This window comes from Cuculus canorus, chromosome 2, assembly GCF_017976375.1.
Source record: "Cuculus canorus isolate bCucCan1 chromosome 2, bCucCan1.pri, whole genome shotgun sequence".
In the NCBI taxonomy this organism is placed as follows: domain Eukaryota; kingdom Metazoa; phylum Chordata; class Aves; order Cuculiformes; family Cuculidae; genus Cuculus; species Cuculus canorus.
This window is the reverse complement of record NC_071402.1, coordinates 100,580,705-100,602,271: the sequence shown is the minus strand read 5'-3', so window position 1 is coordinate 100,602,271 and position 21,567 is coordinate 100,580,705. Positions and strand designations below refer to the sequence as shown.

The following is a 21,567-nucleotide window of genomic DNA, read 5'->3' as shown; positions in this document are numbered from 1 at the left end:
AACTATTGCTCTTAATCAGGAATTTCAGTATATAATTAAGATCTGCACTGGGCAGCAATACACTCTTCGATGTAATATACAAGCTAGAAAGCCTGCTTTCATGTGTTTTCCATAAGTAAACAATATTTAAGAAGGAAAAATAAACCTATAAACAAACAATATTTAAGAAGGAAAAATAAACTTACTTCCACATGCTCTGCCCTAGCAAACTTCCATCAAATGTCCTCCTCTTTTAGATGAAGAGAAAGAAGCATATCCCAGCCATTCTGTTTCCCAGCACTGTCAGCCCCATTGAATTCTCAAGTGAAAGACCAGAATCTCCAGTTCAGTACCTCCTCACAGGACTTAACTCAAAGACAAATCACAGCTTACAGATACCTTTTGAAATGTTTGAAGGATTTTGCACGTGAATATTGATTATCCCTTCCCTTCCACAAAGAAATTTTCTGTAATATTTTTTTTCTGCACACTGCAATAATCCCAAAGATATCACGGTTCTGTTTAAAAATATCTTACTCTGCCATGAAGTTTCTCATTCAGTTTTGGCTCTCTGTGTTCAGTTTTCTTCACTTTCAGCCACTGTACCAAAGGCTTGATAGTCAGTCCCTAAGGATTGAAACATGATAATAAATACTTAGGAATTACCCCACACTTTACTTCAGCTGGTCATTCTTAAAAAAAAAAAGAGGGCATTTTTTGTATGTTATATGGTGGTTGTCATACTTTCTCAGTTGATCTCTGTCCCCTTCAGAAGATAAAATGATGTAGTATCCTCAGCTCTTGCTACAACAGTTTGAATAGACCAGTGGAAAATATATCTTCTATATCAAAAATATGGTAGTGGAAAGGTTAAATGTTTCCTATACGATTGAATAAAGTATTTTCTGTGCATATCAGGAGTTTGTGACCACAATTATACTTTTTATAATAAATTTGAGAAAAATTTCCAACCTGATACATACTGACATATCTCAATTAAAATTAATGTTTTTTTTTTTTTAATCCGCACAGTGTGATTATGTTTGGATGCTAAATATTGTCTTACCTCACTGTTTACTGTTACGTTTTAAAACAAGGACTCAGGCTCAGGTAGATCAGCTTTATGGCTCTGTCTGCCCATAAAAAGTACTATTCCCTATAGTTATTCACATGAGGTGAAGGATGTTTAATCAGACATTGAGTGCTATTAATACCAAGCAGCTAAGACTGAATATTTTTTAGCACAGTGGAAATTGTGTTTTGTCCCTTGTGGTGCCATATGAAAACATAAAATAGGATCTTTGTTACTAAAATTACAAATTCAATCATGCTTTCAGTTCAGTGAAACAATATGCAACCTTCATCTTGGAACTGCTTTAAGCATTTGATACTTCTGGGGCACCCCTTCTCCTTGCAAGTAGCATGCTTACGAAGTTAATTACCTGGAAAATAACAGTAAAAAACACAACAATTATAGTTGTGCTGACAAACAGGTTTTTCTCTAGCACTTTATTCTCATCCAGAAGTGCAACCAAAGCAAAAGCAACCGCTCCACGTAGTCCACCATACGACATCACCACCTGGTCTATTATCTCCAACTGGACCATTCTGTAGTGGTTTAGAATCCATGTCTGTATAACTACACCTATAAGAAAAACAAATGCCAGCATAGAATCATAGAATCACTAGGTTGGAACCCTTATGAAATGTCAATATCCCTACCATGTGTAACAGAAACTGTACCATCAGTCTGCTTTCACAACAATCTCTCTACACCATCTACTTTTCCCTCTGTATTGCTACTCTGCTAAGGAGGGCTGGCAAGCTGATTTAGTACCTTTCCCTTTATGTTCAGCCAGAGGAATTGCAATGAAGTTTCTTCTGTGAGCCAGCAGCACTTTCGAGAGTGCTGCCCTCTGGCATAGGCACTAAAAGGTCAAATTCTGCTATGTACAGACCTTTGATACTCGCAGTTGAGACAAAACAGGATTTCTAGCACCGCAGTCAGTTGTATGCACAGGGTCTTTTAACAGAAAGATAAATGGGTTGAAACAGAGTTGATTTAGGAAGCAAGTGTGGTATGCTTTACAAATCACTACAAATGACTTTTATGTCACTGTCTTATGGAGGGTTGTGGGAATGCTGTCTTCAGGCATACAGGTGAGATGCTGCCTGTATGATCTAAAGCTCAAGAAATCACAATGGCTCCCAGAGCTCACACCGTACAGAAGGAAAATAGCTTCACCACCCCTGACAGTAGCATAGCATGTGTGTCCCAGTGCAGCAGAGCAGGAACGTTAGCCAGTGCAAAAGATATGTCTCTTTTTAGAGAACTTTGACCTTGTGCTAAGGGAAGAACATCTTGTGTGACTCCCTGTAAGCAAGGCCTTTCATGGAGGGAACCCTGAAAATTAATTCATGACACCAATCTGACTCCTGTGAGGGTATGAGAGCTACAATTACATAAGGCTCAATATCACCAAGTCTTTAGTAATTTATCAGTGCCTAAGCTCAATTACTTTAATGGATGCATACTGTTATTGCTGAATATTTATTTAATTACATATTGGTGCTTATTATACTTACTTAGTTAATATTTAGTTTTTGATCACACTTTACAGTATTGTTAACCGCTCATTCCAGGAATACAAGACGTCACAAAGTCAGGATACTGAAAACTTGTCTCAACACCTCACACACATCAGTGGTTACTGAGAGGTTGCTAAATAAACAATGGTAACAGACTATTCAGAAAGGAGGACATGGACCTAGGCCCTTCATCCAGCCCAGGAATCTCTAGACAGAACAAAAGTACAGAATAAAGGAAAACTGCCAGCTAGATAGATGCATTACCTTTTATTTGAATTTAATTCAAGGCAAACAGGCAAATAAACGCGTTTAATTTATTCCTGGATATCCATACACCAAATCACTATATGCCTTTCTTGCAATTCTAGCCCCTTTGCTATTTCACAAAACAGTGATTAAGTAGTAGAACTGCATAGTTGGGCAAATTGTCACTGGTATTTTGAAATGTTTGCAAACTTATACAAGCCCAGTAAATTGACAGTAGGTAATCCTTGCCTGCCACAGTCTTATTTACTCAGTTTTTCATCAGTCCCTGAGAATTATTTCTTAAGCCAGAGAACCTAGAGTGTAATTATGTATGGTCTTACGTCACTATGTGTCTCAAACCTGAAGTCAACCATAAAATTAGCTTAAGACAATCTCTTTATTGCCAAACTGAAAGAGCTGAAGGAAAGATATGGCTGACAGGGGTCACCTTTTGTTAGGCTGCAAGTTAAAGAGCAGAGTCCATTTCACTGGGAGATTTTGCCAATACCATGTGCTGGGTCAACAAAGGTTAGCCACTGGGTGATTCATGTTAACCAGTGGGCTAGTCATATCCTCAAACATCCTCAGCAAGTGAAATCCTGCTACATTTGCAGCTTATGTTGAAGCTTACTGAAGAAATCTATGTTCCTAACCCAAAATCAACCATAAATTCAGCTAAAATAAATGGAATGTTTTGAAAGGAACAAATCTAGAACTCCTTCTGGTTTTAGGGTTGATGTTTCTTTTGGCAAAAGATGCACTCGTGATTGCATCAACAATACAGTGCAAGGACAAGAAGATCATTCCCTTACCAATGACTCTATATACTGAGATGAAGACCAGAGTCAACAGAATAAAAGCTGTATTCCAAGTCCAGATGTCTGGATTTACAGCTGAAATTCCCAGGAACATGAAGATAATAGTTTCTGCTCCACTGGCCATCATTTTCATGGTATATCTTACAGTTGTAGAAGATTGTTCAGATATGTTAGCCTTGACATATTTCTGACAGCAGATGCCACAGAAAGTTATCCTAGGAGAAAAAAAGAAAAAAGAAGCAATTAGTCAGAAAATACTTGTAGTAATATTTAAAATTATTTCCATCTGTCTGCCAGATAGTGAAAAAACCCAGACCATTAATTCCTAAGAAAGATACACTTAGAAACCATTGTGGAGTCTAATCTAGGTAAAAAAGCATACCTCAAACATTCATCTTGAGGTGGTTCCAAAAGGTCTGAAGACAGCATTTCATTAGACTGTAACAGGCCTTAATTCTCTTCAGATTACTATACTGCTCTAACCTAATGATCTGTTTGCAGTATGATTTTCAGATCTTGAATACACTCACTGTAACATCTACAAACTACAAGCAAAACTGAGAAGAAAGATACGCCACGAAACAATGCATACTAAAAGAAGAAAGACGACAGAAAGAGGTACTGAAGCCAAACAGGCAAGATTTAGGCAAGCCTTACTAGCTCAGACAAGACAGTAAGAACAGCAATTAATTAACATTCACATAATGCCTTAGAAAAATGTTTTAATTACAGATTGTAGGGAAAGATGTCAATACAAATAGACAGCTATTAGTTATTCAAATATGATTAATCGCAAAGTGGAAAGAGTCAAGTCTGTATTTTTCACAGGAAGTTCTCGTGGCACAGCAGATACTGGACAACTTTCCTTTTCAAGGCTGAATGACAGTATTTGCAAATCATAATTTACTGCAGTGTGAAGATAGTACAACCTTATAACCTTCACTAGAAGAATCAGCGTAAGCTTCATGAGTGCCATATTCTGTAGCTGTCATTTACGTCTTTCTTTTCAATGATTTTAAAAACCACATTCCCTTCTCAACCCTTTCACAGGCAGTTATAAAAAGAGACTTACGCAAGGATAGAGGAAAGAGAAAGCATGTCTGCTGTGAGGTAGGACAGGTAGGAAATGATAAACACAAATCCAGGCTCAATGATTCTCACGTGCTTGGTGAAACGACTGACCAATGAGAGCAGGAAAGCAAAGAAAATGCCAACCAGTGTCCCACCGAGGCTCACGACAAAGAATGACACTGAAAAACAAAACCAAACACTACTTAAACAGTAGAAATATAATGGTTTGAACTAGTATTCTTCAGTTCTATAGCCACCAAAAAAGAGAAAATTTTGGAAGACGTGTCAAAAATTATTTCTGAAATGCAACAACATTAATTGCTTTTAGGCACTTGGTATGTGAATGCAGCATTCTCTAGAAAATACAAGGTTACTTTCTGCTAAGCATCATCATTTTAGGCTTACTCAAAACCTACAACATTTCTTTGAACAGTTTTTATCCCACATTCTGTAAACAAATGCTTTTCCAAAACCATATCATAGAGTATGTCAAAGCCACGGTAAAAGCATCGATTCATAAGGTGATGTAGCATCATGCCATGCTTTGAATGGGAAATACGTGACTGAATTCTTAGGTAAATAACATTTCTTACTGACAAACACTACTTGATGGCAATCAGTGATAAGGAGCGAGAATGCCCGTATGCAATCATGACTTTCCTGGAATGCAGGGAGCAGACAGGCTGAAACTAAGGACACGTTGTGAAACAGAAAGAAAATACGTAGTTGTTAATTTTGGTGGCCTTAACAACTGGATTCCACATATGTTGAGTCTCCCCAAAACAAAACAACATGATCAAGTTTTTCAAATATTCAGGAATAATATTTATTTTCTTAATGTATATATTTCTTAAGACATTTGTCTATGCCACAGGAGTGTGGGATTATGAGTGACAAGGGAAAGGGCTGAAAAATAACAGTTAAAGACAGCATAACATATTGTTTAAAAGTCTGCATAGGAGGTCCAACATAGAAAAACAGTGACTGTGCCTGTAATTGTTTTATTTAACAAACTAAGAAAATCAACGGCAATCACTTTCAAAATAGTTCCCTTCTGATTTCACACACAGCTGCATAGGATGCTGCCAATGTTCAAAGCAATTCTGCAGATCATTTTCATAGAATCATAGAATCGCAGAATTGTTTGGATTGGAAAGGACCTTAAAGATCATCTAGTTCCAACCCCTCTGCCATCAGCTTGGATGCCTTCCACTAAATCACGTTGCTCAAAGACTCATCCAACCTGGCCTTGAAAACCTCCAGGCATCCATGACTTCTCTGGACAACGTGTGCCAGCACCTCACCAGGTTCACAGTAAAAAAATTCTTCCTAATATCTTATCTAAATCTACCCTCTTTCAGTTTAAAACCATTACCCTCCTTCTTATCACTACACTCCCTGATAAAGAAAAGTCCTGAAGGTCCCCTTTCAGTACTGGAAGGCTGCAGGAAAATCTGCCTTCTCTTCTCTACACTTAACAAAACCAACTCTCCCAGCCTGTTCTTAGAGGGGAGGTGGTCCAGCCCTCTGATGATGTTTTTAGCCCTTCTCTGGACTTGCTCTAAAAGATCCATGTCCTTCCTTTGCTGAGGGCTCCACAACTGAATGCAGTACTACAGATGAGGTCTCAGCAGAGCAGAACAGAGAGGGGGTGAATCGCTTCCCTCGACCAGCCAGTCACACTTCTTCTGATGCAGGTCAGGAAATGGTTTGCTTTCTGGGCTGCAAGTGCACACTGCCAGCTCATGCTGAGCTTCTCATCTACCAGCACCTCCAAGTCCTTCTCTTTGGAGCTTCTCTCAATCCATTCTCCACCCAGCCTATAATTGTGCTTGGGATTGCTCTGACCTAAGCGCAGGACCTTGCACTTGGCCTTGTTGAATCTAATGAGGTTCACACCTCCACCATTTCTGCTTTCACATCTTCTACCAAACAAAAATCGGGTTCTTTTGAGCACCAACTTGATCTTTGGTAAGAGGAAGAAATTGCAGGGATTTTGCTTCACAAAGTGGGTTAGTCTTGAATTTTTTGTGTCGGACTTTGTATGTACATCAATGATGTGATACAGAATTCAACTCTACGCACCTATGCCTTTGACACATTCAGTCCCCGTCACATTCTCTGCACCTATTGCAACAAAAGATTCAAACACATTGTACAGCACCTGTAAAGAAAAGTAGACTAACTTAGTATTAGCTCCTGAATTAAACTTATTAAAATAATTTAATTACTGGGCCCCACCATTATGAATTCTGAAATTATGTATGATCTAAAAATCCTGTGTGGAGGGAGATTTTGCGGAGGTTTTAATTTTTCAGGATGAAAAACATGCAGCAGAGCAAAAAGAAACAGAAGTTTTTTTAAAGATCAACTTTCTGTGCCTTATTTCTATGATTTCTATCTAGTTGTTACAACTAGATATGTTTTCTAAAGCACTTCTCACTCTAAAATCCACATATCTGGCAGATTTATTTAATTGCTTGTATAAGATAAAGAAGATAATAATAAGATGCTAATAATAGGATATTGGATCAGTTGAACATACATGAAAGAAGTTGAACATAAAAGAGAATAAACTATCATAATCGTACTAAAGCTTTTAAAATAATTGACTAACAGCGATAATGCTGAAAGTAAAGAATTCATCTTAACCCTCACCCATACCCCTGTCTAAGGGGGTTTGTATGAGCATCCTTCTTGACACCTGCCTGTCTGATCTATTCTTAATTCCTCCAAGGATGGAGGAGAACTTCACTATGGCTTTCTCAGCTTTCCTTGTTGCAGTTAAATTTGTTAATTCTTATCATATTTACCCCACTCATGGCATGTAGGTTACTTTGTTCCGTAAAAATAGTCTTCTGCATATTTACATTTAAAGAATGCTGCATCATCCTTCTGTCCTCCAGTCCTCTCTTTTTCAAAGTAAGAACCCTGGTTGTTTCAAACTTTCCCATAGGCTGTGATTGCTGACTCTTGATCATGCTTACTCTTCTCTTCTAGATTTTCTTTGAGAAATAACCAGACCTCCTTTTATTTGTAAAGTGTTTGTATTCATGTCACAATAACAAAACCTCTTTTCCTTCCAAAAACCAGTGATGTCAATACTTGAGTTCATCAAGGTTTCTAGTAATACCTCATAAGTACTAATGAGACTGATAGTCAAAGGCAATTAGGTTTCTCTGGAGGCCCCAAATGGCATTTGCAAACTCATGTGAACAGCTAGGCTGCTGCACATGACCTTGCAGTGCCTTGCTGCCTTGGTTGCACAAAATTAAAGTCACCGAGCCCGGTGGACATGTCTTATCCTCCTTTGGAGATATACAGGACCAGTAACAGGAGACAATCCAAGAAGTGAACTGAAGCTCTATAGCAACTCAGTTGCATAGCATCTTTCTGCCATAATCTGGTCCCTGCCCACTAGCACTATATGACTAAATTATTGACTGTTGTAGTCTGAGAAAAATCTTGTGTGAAAAGGTGTTTTGATCAAAATAAAATCATTAGTAGACATTTAGGATTGATTTACGTCTATTGAAGTCTATTCAGCTTCCCTATTCTTTCTAAATGAAGGAAAACAGAAATTAATGTTACCAAAAACACCTAACCCAAACCAGAAACTTTATAAAATGTCCCACAATTTTTCCTCCATTAGCTCTTTGTTATATATGTTTGATAACCATGTGATCGAAGTAGAAGACAGGGCACAGGCATAAACGCTTCAGTGAATATTGTCTCTCTCATTGTCTATATAGCTGAGGTATGTATATCAATTACGGGCATAATGGAAATATGCAGAAAAGAGTATGTGCACTAAAAGCAACAACAACAGGGAAAAGCTTAAAATCACTTGAACTAATATCAGTAAATCGCTAAGGCCCTACTTGAACAGCAAAGGCAAATGAAAACACACATCTGAAAATTCATTATAAATGGTTTTATGCTCATCTGACTCATGACTGTATACTTTTAGGTGACTTACAGGTTCCAAATAGCTTACAAAGTTTTTAAGCAAGACAGAAAACACCATAAGATACGCTACACTAGCCTATGAGTAGACACACACAGATTATACAGTATTTCATTTAAGGGTAAAATACATTTCAGAAGAAACCCTGTAGAGTTTGGGTGACTTTGGGAAATACAGTTTACTTACCACAGTTACAGCGTCATTCAGAAGTGATTCTCCAAAAACAATAATGAATAGCACTTCATTGACATGGACTTCTTCAAATACTGCCAGAACAGCTACAGGATCCACAGCAGCAATTAAGCTGCCAAACAGGAGGAAGTCTAGCAGTCCAGTTCTCAGGTGGCCTTCAAAAATAAAGCAAACAAAGCATAACTAGAGTCAGCCTTGTATTATCTATAGAAATGACAGACTGTGATATTACAGATAATGCAAAATCCTTGAAAATAGGGATCTTAAGGCACGACTGGAAAGTATAGCACAGAAACCACTTAACGAGTTCTGCATTGTGTCACATTGTATCCTTTTTGGGATCCAATATTGAACCAAAGTTGATTCTGGGAGCAGTACAGTCCTTTTCTTATGGCAAGGCTCTCGAAATGAGTATCTCCAGACCTAAACAGGCTTTATATTTGTGTGTAGTATGCTTTATCTAACTTGTGTTAATTATCCCGGGATAACTGAGAAATGACAAGCCAGTAAGAGGAATATACCAGTACTCTTGAAGTAAATGTTCCAAAATACTTCATGCCACAGGCCAAGTTTGACTCTTGGTTGCTAATTACTGCTACAGCTAGGCTTAACTGCATTTAGTGCAGTTAAATATCACTTATGGCCTACTTATTCAAGTAGATATTCATTGACAGATGCAATTAAGCCACTTATTACCAAATTATGATTCATGAGATCACTGTTAAATTGTCCGCAAATGAACCATAAAAACAAATGAACGACTAAAATGTACTTCAACATATTTGTGTCATAGCTCCTTAGGAATTTTGGCAAGTATTTAAAAAGTTTTGCAACTACAACAGTCTAGTGACAAAGTAACCCAGTATTTATTTGTAATTCTTAATCTTCTTTTAGTTATTAAGGTTACTTTGTTCAGTTATGCAAACAGACTGAGACAAGCATCACTAGCATTGCAAAAGTAACAGAAAAGGAAGAGCCACAAAGATCACTTTGCTCAGCTTCCTAAATGTCTTCTAAAATTTGCAGACCTCATGGAATCAAGAGCGGTAGCCCAGTAATTTTTTTCCTGGGCAACAGATTTTTGAAACAGTAGAGAACAGGAAAATTTCCTTTACATTTATTAATGGATGGAGGAGGAAGAAAGGTTCATTAAGAGGAGATGAAGCCCAACATTGTATGAGAAAGAGCAAAGAAGGAATATGTTTCCATAGGTGATGGAGAAATTAACTTGATATTAAGTAATTTGGAAGCATGAGTCAAACAATGACATTCAGTAGCCGAAGCATCGGTACTGCCTATAAGATACTTCCAGAACAACATATCAACTCCCCTAGCAAGAACTCTTTAAGGTAAATTTTGAAATCCAGAATGTTTAGTGCTTAGAAGGTAAGTGAAACAGAACTAGATTCAAAATATTTTTGATACAAAATGGCATGGGCATATTTACTCAAGAGAAGGACACTTACACGGGTAGCCAGAGAACAGGAGTAAACAGCATCCTGCTGCACTCGTGTATGGCAAATAATCTGGGGGAACTGTAGAAATACTTATTCACTTAGCTGCTGTGTTACAGCCAGAGCAGCTGCAGTATTTTCCATAAAATGTATAAGGACCTTGGTAAGGCCCTATAACCAGAAATTCATAGTTTGCACAGACTGCTTTGGATTTTTGAAAGGAGACAGAAATAGTCTTGCTCACCCTTGGATATATTGCGCTGTGAATAAGCACTGAATCTATCCATTTCAGTGTGAGAGACACGTTGAAGCAGTGAGCTGAAGATCGGGCCAAAATTTCTGAGAATGGTCTTGAACCTGAATCTAAGTTATGGTTCCACCAAATGTCCTTCTCTGCCATACTTAAGGAAGGAACAAGTCAAATGACAATAACTATCAGATACCAGAGTACAATAGAATGCAAGCTTTTAAAATAAGTTGGCTCACTGAGATTGCTTATCTTTTTTATATGTCAAATGACAATAACTATCAGATACCAGAGTACAATAGAATGCAAGCTTTTAAAATAAGTTGGCTCACTGAGATTGCTTATCTTTTTTATATGTCATCAATTATGATCATTGGTACATTATTTGAAGACCTGCAAAGCTAGTGAGCAAATACTTACGGAAAGGTTAAGACACATCTGTAATTACTACAAAGCAGCGTCAAGAGGCATGGGGTTTCTAATTCAGACCTTTATTTAGACTAATAATGCAAGTTATTTCCAAGTGCTACATGACCATTGCTTCCTCCACCTCACCAGAGCCCGGAGTGACTAGCTGCCAGCAGTGACACCTAAGCAAGGTAAATTCTTGGACCCAGTTTAAGAGTTCTACACTTACTCAGCATGTTGTCACTGTGACCAAGGCTGTACAGGGAAAATCTTCAGTGTTAGTCACAATGACAATTATTCCACAGAGAAGTGCTGCATGTGTTAGTTCTCCAGCAGCAGGTGAACAATTTGATGCAATCAGCCAGGAAGATTTATGATTAGATACGTCTTCCTATTCTGTGAAATCAGACTAGCATGGCTTTAGTTACTAGTAAAGGTGATGATCTTTTAATGTCACTTCTAAAGGATTTCTTTCTTATTATCACTTTATCTCTTTTTCTCCTGCAAATTATAGTACCCATAAGGATATTGAATGCAAACAAAGAGCTGGTTTTATGTTTATTTATGTAGGAAATCTATGTAATCCATTGAATCGTGCAGCCTCATATTGAAGGGCAGTACTACAGGCCCATTCAATGAGGAAGTTTTAAGTAATCTGGTTTTATTTCATCTTAGTCTGTAGTGGATATATATTGCTACATTTTATGGTATTATTCACTCCAGTTGTAGAAAAAGTGGGGTAGAAACAAAAATATGCCATAGGACTTCAACCAGAGGTTACTATGAACTCTTCGAAAAATTGAGTAACTCATCCTTCTCCTATCTTCAGCAAGTAAGTAACAACAATGATGCTTTTCACAAAGTATGATACTTAGATCCTTGCTGGTGTTTTGGAGGTCAACACAACTTATTTAGTGGATTAGTAAGTATGTGTCATATAGGTATTTTGCAGTCCTACTTAGCTTTGCTGAAGAATGACATAGTTTGAATCAGGGACAGGCTTCTCTGGTCTTTTCCATAGCTGAAATTAGAACTCCAGCAGGTGATAATATATCTTGGTGGTAAAGGCAGGTCCGCACAATACATCAGTTAATGCTCATTCTAAACATTTAAATTTATCAGGCATGTTTATTATTTGCCTTTTATTGTCTGCTTGTTAACATCTATATTTTTAGCTTGTAGAGCTTTAGCCGTGACCCAGATAGGGGCTCATTCTCCTGTTTAACTATATGCTCAGAATTCTGGTATACACTGTCACTGAAAGATTTGTATAATGATGAAACAGCACATGTATCCATCAAATCCAGCTCTTACAGTCAGTTGAAAGTTGTTTACAGATTGGGAGGAGAACAAGAGATAAATGGATTTTTCACTTTAAAGAAAATGTTTTGGAAAAAAAGGACGTTAAAATATTTTTGTCATTTTTTTTTAGTTGTTCTTAGCAGCTTGGATACTTAAAGAAATCCTTATTCAATCACTTGTAATAGCAATATCCCTTTGTCATCTTTTCTGTTCCTGAAAACCTGATTTAACTATAAATGTGAAATTACGGATGCAATATATTGTGCCTATAGGCTGAAAGAACATAAAACGCCTTACCTACCTATAAAAGTCAATACTGTCTGCATCTGAACTGTCACCTTCATATCTTCTAATGAAGAATTATTACTTATAAAATGTGAGTTATATTAAGGTAAACATCTAAAATGTAAGTTAAATCTATCATAGATGTCTATATTACAAATATCTGAAGTTACCTAAGATGATTGTCATATGAACATGGTCTGTGGCCTAGTTCTTCCAGACTCTTTTTCTCAAAATGGATTGAAAAGATATCCTAGTCTTATGCTCAGTTTCAAGGAACCCAGCCCCAAATTGTGCTACTTCCCCGTGCTGGACAATAGGAGTAGGTTTTGAGGCTGGAAAACTCTACTATGTTAACTTCGGTAATAGTTAGATAATAGCTGATTTCTTCATCAAAAAATCTTCATCAAAATGTCCTCTGCAACATTTGCAACTTCTGAACAATTAAGGTACTCTTTTTAGCTGGACTGAAAAGGAATTCTGTTGTAAATTGCTCTGAGTCCATTTTGCACCACTGTGGTTAGAGAACAGCCCTATGACTAGCTGTTGAGCCTTTCATACAACACAATATAACCCTTGCAGTCTTTGTGCCACTCAGTCTAGGATCTCAGTACTGGTTGCCAAGAACAGATGGGCACAGGCACAGCTGAACACTATCTGTACTGCTCAGCCACACCCAGATGTGCCCTGTAAGTGCTTTCTAGAACTCACAAACCTAAGAGAATTTTGTCCTAGAAGAATTCTTGAACTTCTTCAGTACACACACTAAAAAAAGCATAGACATGATGTCTGTTTCAAAACACATGCAATCCACATACAATGTGAATTATTGTTCTTCAGATGATAGTATATAGCTTCTGTGCATGCCACACCTGCTGGGGGAGGAATTGTTCTGTGCCTCTTCTAGCAGCTCCATACCCTTGTATGGAGTATAATTAGGACAGAGTGCATCTTACATACGACACTTGGCTCTGTAAGTATTCAGTTACAATTTCCAGACTCAGAAAATAAAATAGAGATGTGTCATGCCACATAGTCACTTGGCAAGCATTGCTTACTTAATACTAAAGCTGACTGAAGGAAGACAGTTCCGTTTCACAGTAACTTCAAAGGTTTCTGTCACAGCAGAAAGAAACAAACCCTCCAAAGTTTATTTTGTCCAGATGTCCATTAGCAGGATGAATTCTGAGCTTTATTCTGAGAGTGTATGCACACCTTTAGAGCAGGAAAATATGGGAGACAGGTTGAAGTTCATTTTGTGCTTGCTTCAGAGAAGATTTCTCAGATAATTCTTAGGTTTGGTAAAAAATATTAAAAATTCCTCCCTTTAAGGCGGATTTTTCTGCTGAAAAGAATTCTTAAAATGTAAAATATCACCCATCTAACTGCTGGCATGCAGTAACATTCACAATTGCACCTTCACAGCTCAAACTTACCCATTATTCCTGTCCGATAGACACCATAGAGAGATAAACCGGTTGTGGCAGCATTCCATACTGTCCCAATGACAGCGTATAAAAGGATGGAACCTAGATTTCCGAAGAACAATCTATTTGGCATAAAATATCCAGCATCTAAAACAATGGGAGGCAGCAGATAGAAGAAAAATACAGTTGGTGTAAGGGCAAAGGGGGCAAAATGAGTTGATGCCAATACAATGCCGCCAAGGAGGAGACCAAGAACAATCAGCAGAGCACTCTCTGGAACGACTCGAGTGACTTTGTGGGACAAGTGGAAAACTGCAAGGAAAGAGGAAAACAGTTTGTTAGAATTGGAACGGAGAAACAATTTGAACACCTGTTAGCTGGCAATTTTGACTCCACACAAACTTCCTGCTTTCATTGATACTACACCCCAAAGCATGCATGGAATGCATAGATTATAGACAGTGTCAGAACCCAGCCCCTTATAAAATAAGTGGATTTTTCCCAGCATAGTGCACTTGCTGTGTATCAGCTAAAAGAAAACAAAAGTAGAGAAAATAATAGAGAGACATTAAGTTGCTTGGGATTTCTCTGTGTTCTTCCTTCAGTTTATCTTAAATATTGATCCGTCCCAGATGGTCTGAACCCTGGTACTCTTGGATACTGACCCAATACATGGGATTTTAATTATATAACTTTGTGTTGAAAATGTGAGTTTCACTTTAGGAAGAGAATTCCACTAAGCCCTCCAACCCCCGAGTTTCTCCTGGTTTGAGCATCAGCCTAGAACTGTGTTGAAGCTTTTACAATGCAACTGCAAGTTAGCTAAAAACTAGTTTGGGCAAGAAGGCATCATGTAGAATTCCAGCCTTTTAAGGTCTACTGGAAAAATCTTTCTCATGACTATGCAGAGATCTTAGATCGGGTTACTTTACTGCAAGGCCATTGTTTTTCCTCCCAGCCAAGTATCTGTCTAGTCAAACATTTACTAGTTACCTTTTAGAGTGTTTTCAGGGCCCCATTCCTGAACTGTCTGTCTTCATCTTGGCTGCATCTACACAGGCAATGTTAGAAGTACGACCCATCATTACAGTAGCCCCACAAAAATGATTCCTACTAGTTGTATAACCTCCGTGGCATCATCAGAATAGGAAAAACAAAAGGAAAAATGACAACAGCCTGCTTATACCAACGAGCATGGATGTAGAAGTGTTTGCAAAAAAGACTTGAAAATAAAGCCATGTTACTACATAACTTCAAAGTGGGATTAATGCTATAGCAATCACATAGGAAAGCAAACTGCATCCAGTGAAGTTGATTAAATGATACTAGTTTTCGATATATCATCTGTATCATGTAATCAATAGCTGAATAACACTTCACAGAAATAAACACTGTGGTCTTTGCAGTTAGTTGCCACTGTTCGTAACGCAGAAATTAAAAAAAAAAAAAAGAGAGGAAATTAAATAAATAAAAACAAACTAGCTATTATTTCACGTGTATAAGTTATAGCATATAACTTCTGAAAAGTCTTTTCTACTGGTCCTTCTTGATTCCTTCAACCACCAGCCAGTGAATTATCAACTAATTTATCACCTCACAGAGTAGGGATTATCTCTTTATCCCTGAAAATGAATGTTGCTGAGCTAGTCTTACTAACCCTAAGTCTGTTTTTCCTACTCTTACGTTTGCAGATAAGCCATAACTATAAGTTAAAAATGTAAAATACACCTGTAAAGACTTTTCTGACCTGCACATTTCAAAGAAACTCAATGTTCCGCTGAAAATTCATATTTTGTATAATTCTCACCTTTACAACCAAAACCAGTTTCGTCCAGTGAGTGCTGGGAAGCCAACCTGATTTTGGTTATAACACTGTCTTCTCCTAGAAGTTCCATGTTCCCAGTCAATCAGCTACATCATATCTGCTTGTGTTCCTTTACTTCCTCACTGACTGATTATCTGTACTAGATTCTCATAATATCGGCAACAAATTCTTCTACTTTGTTAGTTTCGGAATGCAGCCTGTGGACAGGAAAGTTATTGCATAAAATGAGGCTCTGGAGAGGTCTTTTCTCCTTTTTGCATTTGGCCCAAGCAAAACATGAACAATGGACTGCAGTTATTTTAAGGTAACTGCCTAGCTAACTGTGCAGGCAGATAGTATGCAATATGATTAGCAAAATCGTTCTGTCTATAGAAATACAAAGAAGGAAAATACCATAAATTATTAAATTTAATTAAATAGCTTTAGACTAAGATGTAACTGGAGCTTAGATTGATAAGTTCATATTTGCACTTAATGACTTTTTTTCTTCTGGCTATGTGCATAAAATATATTCAATGAACACTGTGCTATTTCACCACTGATTAATTCCAAATTCACTTCTTAATTTTTTTTAACAATTCATGATCCAAAGTTCTGTCTCTGTTATGCTCTGAGTATGTTATAAACAGACATAATGTTAGTACATTCGTTTCATAAAGTTTGCCTTTACTTGCTTAGGAGAGATCCAGTAATAGCCCCACAAACGAATTGTGTCCCCATGACAAGGTAGAAGAATTGCAAGTTTTAATTACATATAAATGTCTACTCTGACTTCACCTGACTGAAATGCAGGAGTTCAGTTTGTTTCTTTTGTGAAAGAAACTACAAATACCAGGAAGGACAGTATGCAGTACTGCTCAGATAAATTACTCTGTGAGGGACCCAGGGAGGAAATTAAGTCTACTTTCACTGCTGTTAATGATGAAAAGTAGGAAAGAGCAAAGAAAGAAAATTGTAGCCAGTCTGTGGCATAAAAGAAATAATAGTGCGCGGCTATCTTGTGACCTAAAAATTTTGATATTTATCATTTAAATTCATCTACATGAGCCTAGGCACAGTATTAGTGAAAAAGTTAAACATACATCTTCTACCCAGTACGCATCAAACCTGTCTTGAAAGTGGATTGGACTGGCTAGTGGGTAAATGGTGTCTAAATTCAATCTAAGCATTGCTGATTTAGAAGCTTTCTACAAAGTTAAGAAACAATTACGTAGCATAAACTTCCTGTGATTTTTTTTTTCTGGCACTGCCTTTCAGATCCAAGGAAAGGGACTGTGATATTTAACGTATCTGGTGAGAAAGACAAAACAAATTATCAGTCTTTGATATGGTAGCTGGAAACAGTTTCTTTTGACGCAAAAAAAATAACTATACTTTAAGAAGCAAGTTATTTTATAAAACCTTTTAAAAACACAGTAACTTAGATGCAATCTTTCAGTGGAATTTAAAGCCTTCAGTGAACTAGGCTTTCCAAGGCCACCTGAGGCTGCTTTACAAGAAGTGATTCAACAGAATAACCTATTCTCATTCACTAATGAAATGAAGACAGGCGGGGCTGGTTAAATAGCAACAATAATAAACAAAATAATAATAAAGGAGAAATAGTGTACACTTCATGCTCAAGTCATATAATATTTGTAGACAGATAAAGAAATAGAATTTTCCAATATTTCTTTCCAGAGTATCTCTAACAACATCTGTTTTTAATGAATACTGATTTTTGTTTATCGGGAAAAGTTTCAATTACTTAGTTCTTCTGTGTTTCCAGCTGAAATGAACAATTCAAGACAGATTTGCCACCTTTTGGAAATACAGTGCTGCAAAAACAAAAAACTGAGACTACTTATTTAATATACTGTTATATTTCAGGATTTATATGGTCATTTCAAGACTAGCTCAAGTGACTAATCACACTTTAACTTTTTTAGTGTAAATTCAAAGCCCTGAAAACAGTGAAATAATTTTTTCAGATAATATCGCTGTCCCAGATAATCACAAAACCTACTGCCTGTGCACAGTATGAAACACGTCATCCAGAAAAATCAAGAACTGACTTACAATAAAGCCAGTAATTATCTGTTGAGGTTTCTTTTCCATTTATCTTCAGAAAAAAAAATCCAGAGAATCACAAAAATATTTAGGTTATTAAAAGATTTTCAGCCTTTTTTTTCAGACCTGTAATTTCCATTGTTCCCATGAAAGCATAGAAATATATTTGCAAACATTTCTCAGCTTCCTCTACCACTGCTAGTAATAGGTTGGGTCTACCATATGCATTTTTGCTAGTGGGTCAAATATGCACTGATAATATACTATTATTCTATTCTTCAGTTATCACTTTTTATTTTCACTTATAAATCATATTAAATCAAGCCATGAGTGCTTTTAATTTGAGCTCCAAGACTAGATTTTTTGTAACTGGTGAGAACCCTTGCCATTGACCAAAGTAAGAGAAAAATGCTATAACTTCTTCTTAATTTTTTAAATTTACTTTACAGAGATGCAAACGGTATCTCCAGGAGAGTATATAATCAGGTTCCTGTAATGGCACAACGTAGAAGCTACTTAAGAGAAGGCATGAATAAATTCCACAAAAGAATATGCTGGCCAAAGGGAAATCTTTCTTCTAAACATCTTTCAGCAGTTGGACTTTGACTGGCAAGCATGAAATTTTCATTTCTTATATTATCTATCTGTTCATGTTCTCCTTAGCATTATAGAGGGGGCATTCTATTTAAAAAATGTTCAGTTCTACCCTTCTTGCAGGGTTTTTTTCATTAGTATTTTCTGCACATCTATGTTGCTACTTAAAAAATATCATAAATCTGAAATATATTCTAATAGCACACATGGAAAAATCTGTTTTACCTTGCCTGTAAGAGTTCAAAGTATAATCAAATACCAGTTTGTGAACTAAATAGATCAAGTGTAGCTAAGCAGTAATGTAGTCCAAAAGCCTCTGCAAAGTCCCTGTCCGCTCCTATTATGTTGGTCACCTGACTAGGGAATGGCCAGACTGTCTAAAACATAATATGAAGCATCTATTTTCCAGGAATGATAGTTTTGCTTCCACCATCCCTAAAAGGCATGCATCCCTGTCCACTCTCTTGCTCCGTATCTCCATGCATTCACTGCAGCCAGTTAGATCAGACTAACCAACTGTGTCTTCCATACCAAGAAAGAAGCAGCAGGGCTTTAGAAATGTGTGATATGGCTTGTACAAGCCCCTGGGCAGAGATTGAAGCATTCATGGTGTAGGAACTGTGTGTAGATGTTGGGTGCAGAAAAAACTGCGTATTTTCTATGCTTTGCACCCCGTATTTTTAATCTGCAATCCCCTTTCAAAGGTTATTTTACATTCTTTGTGTTTCACAATTTTTTTCTCTTTAAGCTGTATGTGTAGGAGATCAGATACCCTGACCTCCCCAATACCTAAAAAGAAGTTGAACAATCACTGTTTTGAAACTACTAACTCTTAGTTTACTAACAGTCTTATACAATGTCTGATCTTTATTGGCTGCCTGGGGCATTCACTGTGGCCCTCTCATGATAATGACGGCAATATATGTCAGTTGCATTCTGCATATCACCTAGTTAAACAACAGACAATCTTGGGAAACATCACTGTTGCAATTGTTTAGAACATTACTTAATAATAATGACAATTAGTGGTTTGTTTGTTTGTTTTTTTTTTTTAGGGGAGACAAGATCTCTTCCACTCTTCAGTCACCTTGTCTTCTGTTTTATAGGCAGCTTTCTTTATACTTCTGCAGCTTTCAATCTCAAATTTCTCCAGATTTTGCTGCTTGTCCTCAAGTATTTGGTGTTAATCTCTATTTCATGTATTTGTTCAAGAGCACACTCTTCTGACAAACCCACTTTCTACTTAACCCACTTCTCTATTAAGAGGTTTTTGATCCAATTGCTGTTTCCAATAGTTTCTCATATTTATATTTCTCTTTTTTTATGGCTCCTTTTGATTGTCAATAGTCCTGCCCACCTACTAGTTCTCTAATAAAACTTTCTGATAATAATATCAGTTTTCTCAAATAGTTCTGTTTCCCTAATGATAAATCTTTCATTTCCTATGATTAAGCACAGAGAGAAACATATTCTCTTTTTGTTGCCTGTCTTTGGTTTGCTAAATTAACCCACTTACTTTCAGTTTTCAGCTCCATCTGTCTATTCCAATCCAAGTTCACCTCTGCAGACTCAGTCAAGAGAAACATAGACTGCATTCTGTATGAGTCACAGCAGAAGCAGGTCCAACGGCATTAATAATTTCGTATCACAATCTATATTTCAGCTACATCCAGGATTCGGTATCCCACTGGTGACTCACAGTCATCCTGTATTCGCTTCATACAGATGTGTAGCTTTCTTCTTCTCATGCACAACCTCATGTAGAAATTCTTGTTAGTGGTCCCTGAGTGAAACTGCCAATGGTAGTACTGTATTTTATTCATTCTCCTACTCCTCAAGTTGTATGGTTTTTCTAGTACAATAGTTAGATCTACATTAATACTGATAATGCCTAGGGAAAAGTGTCATCAGAAACCTTCAGTAGGATACCTCACCTCTATATGCAATGATAATTTAAAAAAAAAAAAAAAAGAGCACCACAAACACCCTCCCCCAGCCTACCCAAACAAAACAAAATGAAAAACCCCCAAACCCTGCATAACACCAGTCAAAAAACTAAACACTAGTGACTTCTACAAATAACCCTGTTACAGTTTCATACTTTATCTTGCTCTTCTCTTACCCATTTGGTAGCTATTTTACCCCCTGTATTATTAGCAGATAAATTTAGGCCTAAAGTAAGGGGGGAAAAAAGCATCTTCTGTTGTGTTTTAAGAGTGGTTCAATTGAAGCAAGTATTCCAAACATTACTGAACTGCTCTTCTAGTCTTTCCAGGAAGTGTCTGAGCAGACTTAACATTGGTGAAGCTGATCGTTATTGCCTGTATTTGTCTTTTCAATCTTTATCAAAAAAGTGCACTCAGGGTTTTTCTCCCTGGTCTGGAAATTGATAGTGTATATTATAGTCCTTTAGATTCTATAATATGGACTGCAACAATGGCATTCTGCAAGTCTTATGAATTGATTTTGCCATTTTGAATTGTTTATATACAGGTGGTACAAAATCCTTAAAGAAAAAGCATTTACTAATTTCTTCTAAACAATATTACTTAGAAAAATCTTAAATAATTTCATTAATCAGTACCTTATGCCTTAACAAATCTAGCAAAACCTGAAAGTTTTATTGGAAAAAAACCTCAGAGATATTTTATATCTCAGATAGTTTACATCTGAAGAAACTCGGAGATGTAAGTATATTCTGTAATAGGCAGCTAAAAGCCATTTTTGGTATAGATCCTTGGCTACTGTCTTAAAACACACTACATGAGCATGACTATTACTACTATTCATGCATAATCTTGGATATATTTTTCCTAAGCAAGGCAAAACGTCTTTCATATTTATCTTGTTTAAATTAACTGGTTTGAGTTTGGTTTTATCCAGATCAAGAAATCTTTCTTTATTAGTCACATATGTAATGATCACCATTTCCAAGGTGCACAGCATTCTAATGAGCTCATTAAACAGGAGATTTTAGGTCACTGTTCTTTGTAGGTGAACAATTAACAAAATATGGTAGCAATTAAAAATGCAAACAACATACAAGTCAAGGTTCCCAGCTAATAGGTCATAACATAACAAGACAGCCTCAAGTCAAATTCAAAGTAGTGTGTGAGT

General features: G+C 36.9%; 1 protein-coding gene across 2 annotated transcripts in view; it reads right to left on the bottom strand.

Annotated features, from left to right (window-relative positions):
• SLC9A3 (solute carrier family 9 member A3) overlaps positions 1–21,567 on the bottom strand; it is a 52,605-nt gene that overhangs the window by 16,038 nt on the left and 15,000 nt on the right. For both annotated transcript variants that reach the window (XM_009556923.2, XM_054059972.1), the window contains exons 2-8: positions 13,992–14,294; positions 8,857–9,017; positions 6,789–6,867; positions 4,705–4,882; positions 3,627–3,847; positions 1,422–1,624; positions 517–606 (exon numbers count right to left, since the gene is read on the bottom strand). In XM_009556923.2, the coding sequence (XP_009555218.1) occupies positions 517–606; positions 1,422–1,624; positions 3,627–3,847; positions 4,705–4,882; positions 6,789–6,867; positions 8,857–9,017; positions 13,992–14,294 (1,235 nt within the window). The remainder of the gene's footprint in view (positions 1–516; positions 607–1,421; positions 1,625–3,626; positions 3,848–4,704; positions 4,883–6,788; positions 6,868–8,856; positions 9,018–13,991; positions 14,295–21,567) is intronic.